Source organism: Scyliorhinus canicula, chromosome 17 (assembly GCF_902713615.1).
Source record: "Scyliorhinus canicula chromosome 17, sScyCan1.1, whole genome shotgun sequence".
NCBI classification, from domain to species: Eukaryota; Metazoa; Chordata; class Chondrichthyes; order Carcharhiniformes; family Scyliorhinidae; genus Scyliorhinus; species Scyliorhinus canicula.
In genome coordinates this window covers 123,710,541-123,724,177 of record NC_052162.1, presented here as the reverse complement: position 1 = coordinate 123,724,177, position 13,637 = coordinate 123,710,541, and the positions used below count along the sequence as shown (strand labels likewise).

General features: G+C 46.1%; 1 protein-coding gene across 1 annotated transcript; it reads right to left on the bottom strand.

Annotated features, from left to right (window-relative positions):
• Nucleotides 1–870: 870 nt before the first annotated feature.
• LOC119951827 (gastrula zinc finger protein XlCGF8.2DB-like) lies at nt 871–3,773 on the bottom strand. Its single transcript, XM_038775192.1, has 2 exons — nt 3,671–3,773; nt 871–2,487 (listed from the first exon to the last, which is right to left on the bottom strand). Exon 2 carries the CDS (start codon nt 2,135–2,137, stop codon nt 1,325–1,327), a length of 813 nt encoding a protein of 270 aa, XP_038631120.1. The 5' UTR covers nt 2,138–2,487; nt 3,671–3,773; the 3' UTR covers nt 871–1,324.
• Between the last annotated feature and the right edge of the window lie 9,864 nt (nt 3,774–13,637).

Sequence of the window (13,637 nt, the reverse complement as noted above, 5' to 3'; positions counted from 1 at the left end):
TTCTGCTTTGGAGGAGAGCCACCTGATATGTGTCCACTCAGCACATTACCATCACTGGAAGTCCAGAATATTGAAAGGTGATCACCAATGTATCCACTATCTCTCCAGCCGCCTCTTTCAACACTCTGGGATGTAGAGCATCAGCTTTTGGGGATTTATTGACTTCCAATCCTGTTAATTTCTCCAGCACTGCTTTTTCGCTCAGACTAATTCCTTTCAGTTCCTCGTGATCACGAGCTCCTCGGTTCTCCAGTGTTTTTGGGACAATTTCTGTATCTTCCTCCGTGAAGACAGACACACATTGTTTAGTTTCTCTGCCATTTCCTCATTCCCCATTATAAACTCTCCTGTCTCTGTCTGGAATGGACCCACATTGGCCTTTGCTAGTCTATTCCTTTCTCTTTATCAGTTTCTTGCTCCTTCTTTGCTGAATTTGAAAACAGGTTCCCAATCCTCAGGCTCACTTCTATTTTAGCAGGGCAGCACGGTGGCGCAGTATTAAGCACTGCTGCCTCGCGGCGCCGAGGTCCCAGGTTCCATCCCGGCTCTGGGTCACTGTCTGTGTGGAGTTTGCACATTCTCCCCGTCTCTGCGTGGGTTTCACCCCCACAATCCAAAGATGTGCAGGGTAAGTGGATTGACCACGCTAAATTGCCCCTCAATTGGAATAAGATGAATTGGGCACTCTAAATTTATAATTTAAAAAAGGTTACTACTATTGTGGCCACCTGATGAGCCTCTTTCTTTGATCTAATGGAATCTTTAACTTTTCATGGAAGCTACCATTTCATCACTTTTCCCTTTGGATTTTTGTTTCTTAATATAATCTATATTTTATGTAAATATGTGACAAAAATTAAATGCTAGTGCTTGCCTGTCTAACATCATAACTTTTATTGGCAGTAACGAATCTGCCACATACAACTTGCCCCTCATACCTCAACGGTTTCCTTCTGTGAGAAACATCCATATCAATTAAGGAAAGAAACCATATCACCACCTTAGCCCATCTTCATGGCAATGTGGCACGCATCGGGGTACTTCCAAACAGAAATGCAAACTAAATATCTTTTCACTTCCAAACACTTTCTCACTCTGTGAACCTCGTGAAATTTGAAACCAAATATTTTTAACAAGGCTCAAAGAGCATCAGCCCACTGAAGGCAAAGTCGTGGGAACGGTCAGTCCAGCAGGAAAAAACACTCCGACCCTCCCTATCGACCACCTGACAAAGTGAATGAAATGCAATGCTGCATTGAATTGAAAGCAGAAACAATCACAGCAGAATCTAACCCCTGTAATCACTTGTGAACTTGTTGGTGTCTCAGCAGGTTGGATGAATCACAAAATCCTTTCCCACACTTGTGAACGGCCTCTCCCCAGTGTGAATTCGCTGGTGTGTCTGCAGGCTGGATAATTGAGTGAATCCCTTCCCACACTGAGGGCAGGTGAAAGGCCTCTCCCCAGTATGAATTCGCTGGTGTGCCTGCAGGCTGGACAATTGAGTGAATCCCTTCCCACACTGAGGGCACGTGAACGGCCTCTCCCCAGTGTGAACTCGCTGATGTGTCTGCAGGTTGGATGAATTACTGAATCCCTTCCCACACTGCGAGCAGGTAAATGGCTTCTCCCCAGTGTGAACTCGCTGATGTGTCTGCAGGGTGGCAAAATGACTGAATCCCTTCCCACACTGAGAGCAGGTGAACGGCCTTTCCCCAGTGTGAATTCGCTGGTGTGTCAGCAGGCTCGATGAAGTAATGAATCCCTTCCCACACTGAGAGCAGGTAAATGGCTTCTCCCCAGTGTGAACTCGCTGGTGTGTCCTCAGGTGGGATAACTGAATGAATCCCTTCCCACACTGAGAACAGATGAACGGCCTTTCCCCAGTGTGAACTCGCTGGTGTGTCCTCAGGTGGGATAACTGAGTGAATCCCTTCCCACACTGAGAGCAGGTGAATGGCGTCTGCCCAGTTTGAACTCGCTGGTGTCTCTGCAGGTGGGATAATTGAGTGAATGTCGTTTCACACTGAGAGCAGCTGAACGGCCTCTCCCCAGTGTGACTGCGCCGATGAATCTCCAGCACAGACGGGCATCTGAATCCCTTTCCACAGTCTCCACATTTCCAGGGTTTCTCCATGGTGCCAGTGTCCTTGTGTCTTTACAACCAGTTAAAGCCTTGTCCACAAACAGGGCACATGTACAGTCTCTGCCCGCTGTGAATAGTCCAATGATTTTTCAAGCTGTGCAACTGGTTAAAGCTCTTTCCACAGTCAGTGCACTAGAACACTCTCACACGGGTGTCCATATGTCTTTGTGCTTTTCCAGTCATATTGATGTTTAAAATTTTTTGAAGCTGACAGATCGGGCAAACATTGCTCCTTCTTAATTCAAAGTCTGACCATATTAAGTTGCCAAATATTTCAGTGACTGTCGGATTGAGACGTGACATTTGAGATTTCTGTCTCTTCTTCGTCATCATCTAATATCCTGAAAAAAGAATTTACAAAATACATCACTGTCAGTACAGGGTAGAAATTCAGATAATTCTAGTTTCTCTGGAACATTCTTTTCTCTCTTATTTGTGAAAAGCAGGAAATCTCCATCCCACACACTCTCTCTCTATTCTCACTCTGCTGTATCTAATATTCACCCTCCCAATTCTGCTGAAGGTGCTGATTCAGGCTGATTTACAGATCATAGAATCATAAGCATTACAGTGCAGAAGGAGGCCATTTGGCCCATCGATTCTGCACCGGTCCTTGGAAAGAGCACCCTACTCAAGCTCTCACCTCCACCCGATCCCCATAACCCCACCTAACATTTTTGAACACTAAGGGCAATTTAGTATGGCCAATCCAGCTAACCTGCACATCTTCGGACTGTGGGGGGAAACCGGAGCACTCGGAGGAAACCCATGCACACTCGGGGAGAATGTGCAGACTCCGCACAGACAGTGACCCAAACCTTAAACGACCCTGGAGCTGTGAAACAACAGTGCTAACCACTGTGCTACCGTGTTCACTGCTTTCTGTCCCGGACTCAGAGATCATAACAAATAGATGCTGGAGTCAGCCATTCGGCCCATCGAGCCTGCTTATCCATTCAATAAGATCATTGATCGATCTACCTCTGTACCATTTTCCACAATTTACCCCATATCCCTTGACATTTTGAATATCTAGAAATCTATCAATCTCTGTCTTCAAAATACTTGATCACCGGGGTTTCTCAGTTTTCTGGGGTATAGATTTCCAAAGCTCCACCACATCCTAGAGTGAAGTAATCCCTCCTCCTCTCAGCTTCCTCTCCATTTTCCTATTGATTCCCCATAACCCTCGACTCCCTCTCAATCAGAAATCTGTCCAACTCAACGGTGAATATATTCAGTCACTCCCAGACTTCACTGGTCCCTGTGGAAGAGAAACCCAGAGACTAACAACCCTCTGAGAGAAGAACAAAGAACAAAGAAAATTACAGCAGAGGAACAGGCCCTTCGGCCCTCCAAGCCTGCGCCAATCCAGATCCTCAATCTAAAACTCGCCTATTTTCTAAAGAACAAAGAAAAGATGTCTGGAATTATATAACGTAGCCACAGTACAATATTACACAACTGGAAATAATAATAAATGTAGTTTATTACTGAACCATCAATAATATATCTAATCTGTACCATATAACCACACTGGGCTTTTCTCTGATATTAATTTGCTGTCCCCTCAAATGTCAGCATCTCCTGGGGAGAATTTTTCCTTCACTTCCGCTGTGACATCACAATGGGGCGCTGCTTGAATTAGCCAATAGGAATTATTATATTCGGCGCTGTCGTCACCCCGTGACCATCCTGCTGAGGTATTGACCAATGGGAAGAGTGGGAGCGCTCTGCTTCTCCAGCCAATTGGAGCGCGGGTTTTTTTTTTTGCGAATGAAGATTGAGCTTCACACCGACTGAAACCTCCTCCTGTCTCCAACATCTGTCAGTAAAACACTTTCTTTTCTCCCCCTTTCCATTTATTTTCTCATTCTCACCTTCAATTGGTCACTTGCAGCAACTGAAGGGAAAGGAAGTGAATCCAGGGAGGGTGCAGACTCTGCAAAGCTTGGCCAAGGTCTCTCTCTCTCTTAAAGACATTGACATCCTTTGCTCCCTCAGCTTGACACATTTAGTTGTCTGGCTAAAAGGATGGTCTCTTTCCTAATGTTCATAGTTAAAGAGCTGGTTTCCCCAGGAGATGGCTGGCATTTAAGGGGGCAGTAATTAATATCGGACAGAGATATGTCTTGTGTTGCTCTATGGTACAGATTAGATATTTGTGGTTCTGTAATTAAGTGCACTATTATTTTTAGTTATGTAATAAAGTACTGTAGCTACATTATATATTTCCAGCCATGTATCATTACGACACAGAAGGAGTCCATTCAGTTACCCGAGTCCATGCTGATTCAAGAAAGAGAAATCCTGACGGTCCCATTTCACCTCTACATCCCTCTTTCGCTGCAAAGTGGTTTCCTTCAAGTCTGCACCAAATTTCATTTTTTAATTATTATTTTTTATCTGGGTTCGAATCCCTGCCCTGGGTCACTGTCCGTGTGGAGTTTGCACATTCTCCCTGTGTCTGCATGGGTTTCACCCCCATAACCCAAAGATGTGCAGGTTAAGTGGATTGGCCATGCGAAATTGCCCCTTAATTGGAAAAAAATAATTGGGTACTCTAAATTTATTTATTTTTTCAAGTATTTTTTAATTCATTTTAGGGGATGTGGGCATTGCTGGTTCCCCCAGCAATTATTGCCCATCCCCAGTTGCCCTTCAGAAGGTGGTTGTGAGTTGCCTTCTTGAACTGCTGCAATCCCTGAGGTGTAGGGACACCCACTGCTGTTAGGGAGGGAGTTATTATTATTATTCTCCACTTCCACCACCGTCGTGATTTTCAGATGATGTCCACTCATTGTCAAAATTAAATTCTTCCTCACAGACCCTCACTGTGATATACAGAACTATAAATCAATTGTTTTGTTGTACAGCGAATGGTGCATATGGATGGACCATTCGCCACCTGCATTAATATTTTTGGGTGTCTGTCTTTGGGACATGAGGCAGTGACCCTGCATCTGTGGATCAGCATGAATCACACCTTCAGGAGAATTGGGAGGGTGAATATCAGGTACAAGCGAGTGAGAACGGAGGGGGAGTTTGCTTTTCAGAAGTAACAATGAGTTCCAAATAAACTAGAATTCTCCTTTCTGAATTTCTATCCAGCATTGACTGTGATGAAGTTTGTAAACTCATTTTAAAAGATATTAGAAGGGGAGAATTGACAGTCAGAAATTTCACACCAAACATCACGTCAAGATCAGATAGAGTCACCCGATTCATGGGAGCTGTATATCAACCTTTGAATCTAGAATGAGAAATGTTTGTCTGTTCTGCTGCTGAAAGAGATATTTAAACATCACTCAGTGTACAGACACTGAGACAGTCTCCTGCCAGTGAGAGGCATCACTGTAAACTATCCATTTTATATTCTTCAGCTCACCCAAAGGTGGAAATTTCAGCACACATTTCTCCACCTTGTATTTTTAAAATATTTTGTTTGCTCATTAAATGTCCTCGACCTTTGGACGTTTCATGACAGAACTCAGCTCGAAGACATCAAAACTTGTATCCGGCCTTGGCTGTGTGCCCAGCCAATCCAATTAGTCAATTCAACTTTGCAGCAGCTCAGTCCCAGCTTTGGAAACATCTTCATCTTTCTGTGAGGCCCCGGCCCCATTGACTGTGGCAGGGTTCATACCGTCTCCCTGAGATTGTTGATGTAAAGTCACATCAGACCCACACTGCCCGATTTCCAATCCAATTTATTTAAAGGTCCCAGAAGCCTGACTCCAACCTTAAATGTTGTTCTGATCCTGTCAGTAACATTGTTTTGGAACTCACTAGCACCACCACATAGGCAGCCATCAACATGCATCATAAAGATGGCCGAGACTTTCCTGCCATGGTACCAATAAAGCACGGCAGCTTCTGCCTTCAGGTGGAGACAACCTGACTTGAACAAAACTGATCTGAGAAGTACCATACACTCCAAAACATTGTTCAAAACATCGACAAACTTATTGAACTTCCAAAGTCTTCCATCTACATCTGGCACCTTAGGGTGTTGCAGAAACACTGCCCTCTGGAGGTGATCCCCCAGCGCAAATGCAACTTTTATGTTTCTTGAGTGAACGTTCTGAGAAAATGTCCCAAAAAGCTCCAAAGAAATTTCAAAATTACCTTTCCTGCTGTGGGCAAGTCCATTCTGACCTCTTTCTCCCCAGAGACTTCAAATCTCTGCGCCACTTACCTCACCTTGATCTTATATGTTCCATCTGGTTGGACCTTTTCTGTGCAGATCCATCAATGTGATGATGCTGGCTAACCCCTATCTGGGACCTCTGAACACACACTAAACTCTCTCCAACTGCCTAACTCTTTCTGTTTATCCTCCCATACAGCTTTATCCCCTCATTTGTCGGCAGCTACAAAACCCTCTCAGTCACGGGGACCTCAACATCGCCCTCAAACATATCGTTGGTGTAAAACCGACAATTCCCTGCCTGAAATGTTCCAGTTATTGAAATTACATTGAATGGACGTCAAAGAAACAGACCAGAAACAGATCCCTGAGGTTCTGAGGAGGCCCCAGTGGTCAGTCAGACTGAACTAAGCAAGGGTGGTATAAAACAAACAATACTCACCCCGGTGTCTGCTGTCCACAGGGACTTTCCTTTAATCAGAGCCATCAGTGGATCCTGTTCCTGACACCGGGTTGTTGTGGGACAAATGTCACTCGGAGTCCAGAGTTGGTTAAAGTTTGGGAATCTTTATTACAAACATGCAGGGAATGCTTCAGCGAACCGAAGCATCTTAAGGAGTATTTACCATAACACAGTTATACACAGTACAGTTGCAGCTGTTTTGTCTGCAAGTTAGTGGGAAAGTACAGGACGTAAAGGAAACAACTCGAAAACAGCTCAGAATTATTGGCTATAGTGACTTCATCTCTCACAAAACACATCTGGGAAAACAATAGCCAGACCAGTAATCCAGAGACCCAGGGTAATGCAATAGGGATCCAGGTTCAGCAAATGGTGAAATTTAAATTAATTGTGCTCATCGTAACCAAAACCGACAGTTGGAGGTCAGGTGAACTCCATGATATAATTTGGAGTTTTCCAAACTCTGGCCCATAACACAAGCTGTGATGCAGCCAGATAAGATGTTTTTTATGGTGCATCTGTAAAAATTGGTAAAAGTCAGTGGTAATAATCTTTATAATTGTCACAAGTAGGCTTACAGTAACACTGCAATGAAGTTACTGTGAAAATCCAGTGGTCGCCACACTCTGGTACCTGTTTGGGTTCACTGAGGGAAAATTCAGAAAGTCTAATTCACCTAACAAGCATGTCTTTTGGGATTTGTGGGAGGAAACCGGAGCACCTGGAGGAAACACACGTAAACACGGGGAGAACGTGCGTACTCTGCACAGACCGTGACCCAAGCAGGAATCGAACCTGGTAGGAGTCTAAATTTTGGAGCTTTGACATGAGCTTGGCTGGGATTATGGTGTTGAAGGCGGAGCTGTAGTTAATGAATAGGAGTCTGACGGAGGAGTGCTTGTTGTCGAGATGCTCCAGGGGCGAGAATAGGGCCAGGGAGATGGCATCTGCTGTGGACCGGTTGTGGCAGTATGCGAATTGCAAAGGAACAAGGAATGCTGGGAGTATGCAGTTGACGTGTCCAACATCTCGAAGCAATTCATAATGATCGATGTCAAGGCCACTGGATAGTAGTCATTGAGGCACGTTGCCTGGTTCTCCTTTGGCAATGTGGTGATGGTGGTCTTCTTGAAGCAGGTGGGAACCACGGAATGGAGTAGGAAGAGGTTGAGGATGTCCTCAAACACACCTGTCAGTTGGTCAGCGCAGGATCTGGGTGCACGAACTGGGATCTCGTCAGGACCCATCGCTTTCCGAGGGTTCACTTTCAAGAAGGCCAATCTGACTTTGGAGACTGTGACGGTGGGTATGGCTGTGTCCAAGGCTGCTGGGGCAGTTGACAACAGTTTGTTGGTTTCCTGCTCGAAACAAGCATCGGATGCATTGGTTTTGTCGGGAAGGGGTGCGCTGTTGCCTCAGATTCTACTCGGCTTTACTTTGTAGCCCGTTATGTTGTTTAAGCCCTGCCACAACCAACGAGAGTCCCTGTCGTTAGTCTGTGACTCTAGCTTAGTTTGGTATTGTCTCTTGGAGTATCTGATGGCTTTACAGAGGTCATATATAGATTTCTTGTACAGGTCAGGGTTGCCTGCCTTCAGCGCCTCAGACATGGCCTTCGGTCATGAGTGAATCGCCCAATTAAGCGATGGTTTCTGATTGGGTAACATACATACTACCTTCTTTTGCACGCAATCTTCTACACACTTACTGATGAAGTCTGTGATGGTGCTGGCAATCTCGGTTAGGTTGGCTGCTCAGTTCTTGAATATGGACCAGTCCACTGACTCCAAGCAGTCGTGTAGGAGCTCTTCTGGTACCTCAGACCAGCATTGTACGACCTTCTTAACCGGATTCTCCCTCTTAAGTTTCTGCTTGTATGCCGGGAGAAGGAGCACCATCTTGTGGTCCGATTTTCCGAAGTGCAGTCAGGGGATGGGTTGAGAGGCCCCCTTGATGTTTGTGTAGCAGTGGTCAAGGTTGTTGGGTCCCCTGTTGGGACAGGAGATGTGGTGGTGGAATTTTGGCTGTACACTCGAGGTTGGCCTGGTTATAGTCCCCGGCCACGGTGAACAAGGCCTCCGGGTATTCTGCTTCATTGTTATTTATAGCGGTTACAATTCATCAAGCGCCTTCTTCACTTCCGCCTGGGGTGGGATGTAGACCGCTGTGATGAGAGCAGAAGTGAACTCCGTGGAAGGTAGTATGGACGGTACTTCAGAGTCAGGTATTCCGGGTCCGGGGAGCAGTAGTTCACCAGGGTCGCCACGACCGAGCACCAGGAGGAGTTGATGAGACAAACCCTTCCACCCACTCCAGGTTCAGTCCTGGATGTGATTAACAGCAGGAATAACAGCAGAATCCAACCCAACAGCACTTGTGAACCCTTTGGTGTCTCAGCATGTTGGACGGCTAAGTGAATCCCTCCCCACAGTGAGAGCAGGTGAATGGCTTGTGGCCCGCGGGCCATAGTTTGCCCACCCCTGATTTAAAGGGTCTCTCGTTGGTGTGAGTGACATTGTGTTTCAGCAAGTGATGACCGAGTGAATCTTTTTCCAGTTGGAGAGGTGAACGGGCTCTCCCCGGTGTGACCTCGCTCATGTTTCATCAGGTTGGATGAGGTTTTAAAGCTCTTTGTGCAGTGAGAGCAGCTGAACGGTCTCTCCTCAGAGTGAATGCGCTGGTGGGACATCAGTAGCTGAGAGCTTTTGAAACCCCTCCTGCAGTCAGAGCATTTAAAGGGCCTGCTCTTGGTGTGAGTGACATTATGGCTCAGTAGGTTGGATAATTGAGCAAATCCCTTATCACACACAGAGCAGATGAATGGCCTCTCCCCAGTGTGAACTCGCTGGTGTGTCTGCAAGTTAGATAACTGAGTGAATCCCTTATCACACACAGTGCAGGTGAATGGCCTCTCTCCAGTGTGAACTCGCTGGTGGCTCTGCAGGTTGAGTAAATGAGTGAATCCCTTATCACACACAGTGCAGGTGAATGGCCTCTCCCCGGTGTGAACTCTCTGGTGTCTCTGCAGGTGGGATAACCGAGTGAATTCCTTCCCACAGTCCGAGCAGATGAATGGCCTCTCTCCAGTGTGAACTCGTTCGTGTCTCCGCAGGTTGCCAATGTCAGTGAATCCCTTTTCACACTGAGAGCAGGTGAAAGGCTTCTCTCCAGTGTGACTGCGTTGATGCCTTGCCAGCTCGTGCGGGGCTGTGAATCCCTTCCCACATACAGAGCAGGTGAACAGTCTCTCGCCATTGTGACTGTGTTGATGCCTTTCCAGCCCGTAAGGGCCTTTGAATCCCTTCCCACAGTCCTCACATTTCCATGGTTTCTCCATGGTCCGGGTGATCTTGCGTCTCACCGCGTCGGACGATCAGCTGAAGCCTCGGCCACACAGAACCCCTATACAGTTTCTCCCTGATGTGAATGGTGCAGTATTTTTTCAAACTGTGTAACTGGTAAAAGCTTTTTCCACAGCCAGTGCTCTGTAACAGTCGCACGCGGATGTGTATGTGTCTCAGTCCTTCTCCACACACACTGATGTTTAAAATCTCTTGAAGCACACAGAATAGACAAACATTTTTCCTTCTAGATTCAAAGGCCGATGATATTCGGTTCCCAAGAATTGAGTGACTCAGTCAGTTCTTGATGTGATATTTAGTTTGAGATATCGGCCTCAAACACCTCTTGTTCTAACTTCCTGCAAAAAGATTTTACAAAAGTGATCACTGTCAGTGCAGGATAAGAAATTCAGAACAGACAATTCTAGTTTCTAGCAAACACTCGTTGCTCTCTCTCTTTCCCTCAAATGCTCTAAATCTCCGTCCCACTCACTCTCCTTCCAGTCTCACTCTGCTGTATCTAATAGTCACCCTCCCAATTCTCCTAATAATAATCTTTATTATTGTTACAAGTAGGCTTACATTAACACTGCAATGAAGTTACTGTGAAAAGCCCTTGGTCGCCACACTCCGGCACCTGGTCGGGTACACAGAAAGAGAGTTCAGAATGTCTAAATCACCTAACAAGCACGTCTTTCGGGACTTGTGGAGGAAGCCAGAGGACCCGGAGGAAACCCATCAGTCCTGCAGTGATGTCCTGGAGCTGAGATGATTGACCTCCAACCACCACAACCATTGTCCTTTGTGCCAGGTATGACTCCAACCAACGGAAAGTTTCCCCCCAGATTCCCATTGACTCCAGTTCAGCTAGGGCTGATGTATGATGCCATACTTGGTTAAATGCTGCCTTGAAGTCAAGGACAGTCACTCTCACCTCATCTCTGATATTCAGTTTGAACCAAGGCTGTAATGAGGTCAGGAGCTGAGTGACCTTGGTGGAACCCAAACTGAGCGTCCATGAGCAGGTTATTCCTACATAAGTGCCACTTGATAGCGCTGTTAGTAACTCCTTTCATCACTTTGCTGATGATGAACAGTATTCTGACAGGGAAGTAATTGGCTGGTTTGGATTTGTCCTGTACACTGACCCCTTAAATGTCAGCTAACTCCTGGAGAAACCAGCCCTTTAATTGTGAACATTAGGAAAGAGACCATCCTTTTAGCCAGACAAATAAATGTGTCAAGCTGAGGGAGCAAAGGATGTCAATGTCTTTCGGAGAGAGAGAGATCTGGGCCAACCTTTCCAGAGTCTGCACCCTCCCTGGATTCACTTCCTTTCCCTTCAGTTGATGCAAGTCACCAACTGAAGGTCAGAATGAGAAAATAAATCAAAAGGGCGAGGAAAGAAAGTGTTTGACTCACAGATGTTAGAGACAGGAGGAGGTTTCAGTCTATGTGCAGCTCAAGCTCACTCAGGGTTGGAGGAACAACAGTTTTGCTCGGCACAAACCTCCATGTCCAGCTTCCGCATTAAGACAATGGGGGAGCTCTGATTGGTTGAGGAGCAGAGTCCTTCCGGTCATCCTGTCTCCCTATTGGTCAACACCTGAATAGTAAGGTCAGCGGAAGTGAGCTCCACTGCACTTGCGCAGCTTTTCCGCTCCCTGAGACATGCTCATTCCCGGGCCGGGGGCGAACGGGCGACCACCGAGCGGCTTCTCGCTGTGTCCGGAAATGTCAGCCAGTTGCCTGGAAACCGTCTTAACGATGTGCTGGGGGAGGGGGGAACAAAGGGTGGGGGCGGGTCTCCCGTGTCCGCACGGCGGGTGGGTCTCCCGTGTCCGCACGGCGGGTGGGTCTCCCGTGTCCGCACGGCGGGTGGGTGCGCTCACATGCAGTGACGTCATCGCGTAGCCGATGTATTCTTATTGGCTGATTTAGGACGAGCTCCTTTGTGATGTCACAATGTGGAGGTTAGACAATGAGTTTCAGACTAAAACTTCCTCCTCTGGGCAACATCTGGGAGCAAATCAATGTCTCCCCCTTTCAGAAGGTCATAAGATATAGGAGCAGAGTTAGGCCATTTGGCCCATCGAGTCTGCTCCACCAGGATGATGTGGAGATATTCCATTACAGCTTTGGATAAGTCATATAAAAATATGAGTTGTTGGAAGCATATGAAGCATTTGATAGATTTCAGGAAATAGCTGTTCATATTACGGTATATCTTACGTACTTTGATAAGTCATGTAAGAGATGAAGGGGTTTCATCTTGAAATCCCGGGGTCTGTATTCTCAGTTAAGTTGCTCGATTGTGGAGGCATTTTTCATGCCGATAGCACTTTGTTGTTGATGTGAATTTCAATTCCATGAGAAAACCTCTCTCCTCATCATGCTGCTCTTGCACGTGTTGTGGAAAATACTCATTTCCAAGTACTTTCGTATTAAATACAGACTACCCTCAGTGAGGTAAAGAATGGAGGCTGCTCCCACAAACTCTGGCACTGGGGAAATGGCTCTAGCCAAGTGCCCACCCCCTGACCACTCCACTCGGGTTTTGACCAATAGAAAGAGGTGACGCCGGAAGGACTCTGCTCCTCCAGCCAATCAAAACGTGGGCTTTGTGTGACTGATTTAGCCCCACACAGACTGAAACGTCCTCCTGTCTCCAACATCTGAGTAAAATACTTTATTTTCTCCCCTTTCCATTTCTTTTCTCATTCTCATCTTCAATTGGTCACTTGCAGCAACTGAAGGGAAAGGAAGTGAATCCGGGGAGGGTGCAGACTCTGGAAAGCTTGGCCCAGGTCTCTCTCTCTCTTAAATAAATTGACACCCTTTGTTCCCTCAGCTTGACACATTTATTTGTCTGGCTAAAAGGATGATCTCTTTCCTAATGTTCACAATGAAAGGGCTGGTTTCCCCAGGAGATGGCTGACAATTGAAGGGCAGTAAATTATCAGAAACAGATATGTCTACTGTTACTATATAGTACAGATTAGATATATCATTGATGGTTCTGTAATAAAACATATGTTATTATTTTTAGTTTTGCGATATAGTTGTGTATCTATGTTATATTTTTCCAGTCACAGTGATTAGAGCACAGAAGGAATCCATTCATTAATTTGAAACCATACCGAATCTGTTGAGCCAACCAGTCAGTGCAATTACTCCTTAATAACCATGTTCCGCTGCAAGTTTAGTTCCTTCATGCGCCCATGCTATTTCATTTTGAAATCAGTAATCATCGCAGCTTCCGCCAACCTCATAGACAGGAAGTTAGAAGTCCTGACAACTTGCTCCTAAATAAAGTTTTTCCCGCACACCCATCTCTAATCAAGCTATACAGTTTGGCAGCACAGTGGTACAGCTGCTCACAATACCAGAGACACAGGTTCGATTCCAGCCTTGGATGTCATGATGTGGAGATGCCGGCGTTGGACTGGGGTGAGCACAGTAAGAAGTCTTACAACACCAGGTTAAAGTCCAACAGGTTTGTTTCAAACACGAGCTTTCGGAGCACGGCTCCTTCTT

Bases quoted from the DNA above. Each gene is read 5' to 3' on its own strand.
- LOC119951827 (XM_038775192.1), bottom strand. From the start codon at position 2,137: ATGGAGAAACCCTGGAAATGTGGAGACTGTGGAAAGGGATTCAGATGC.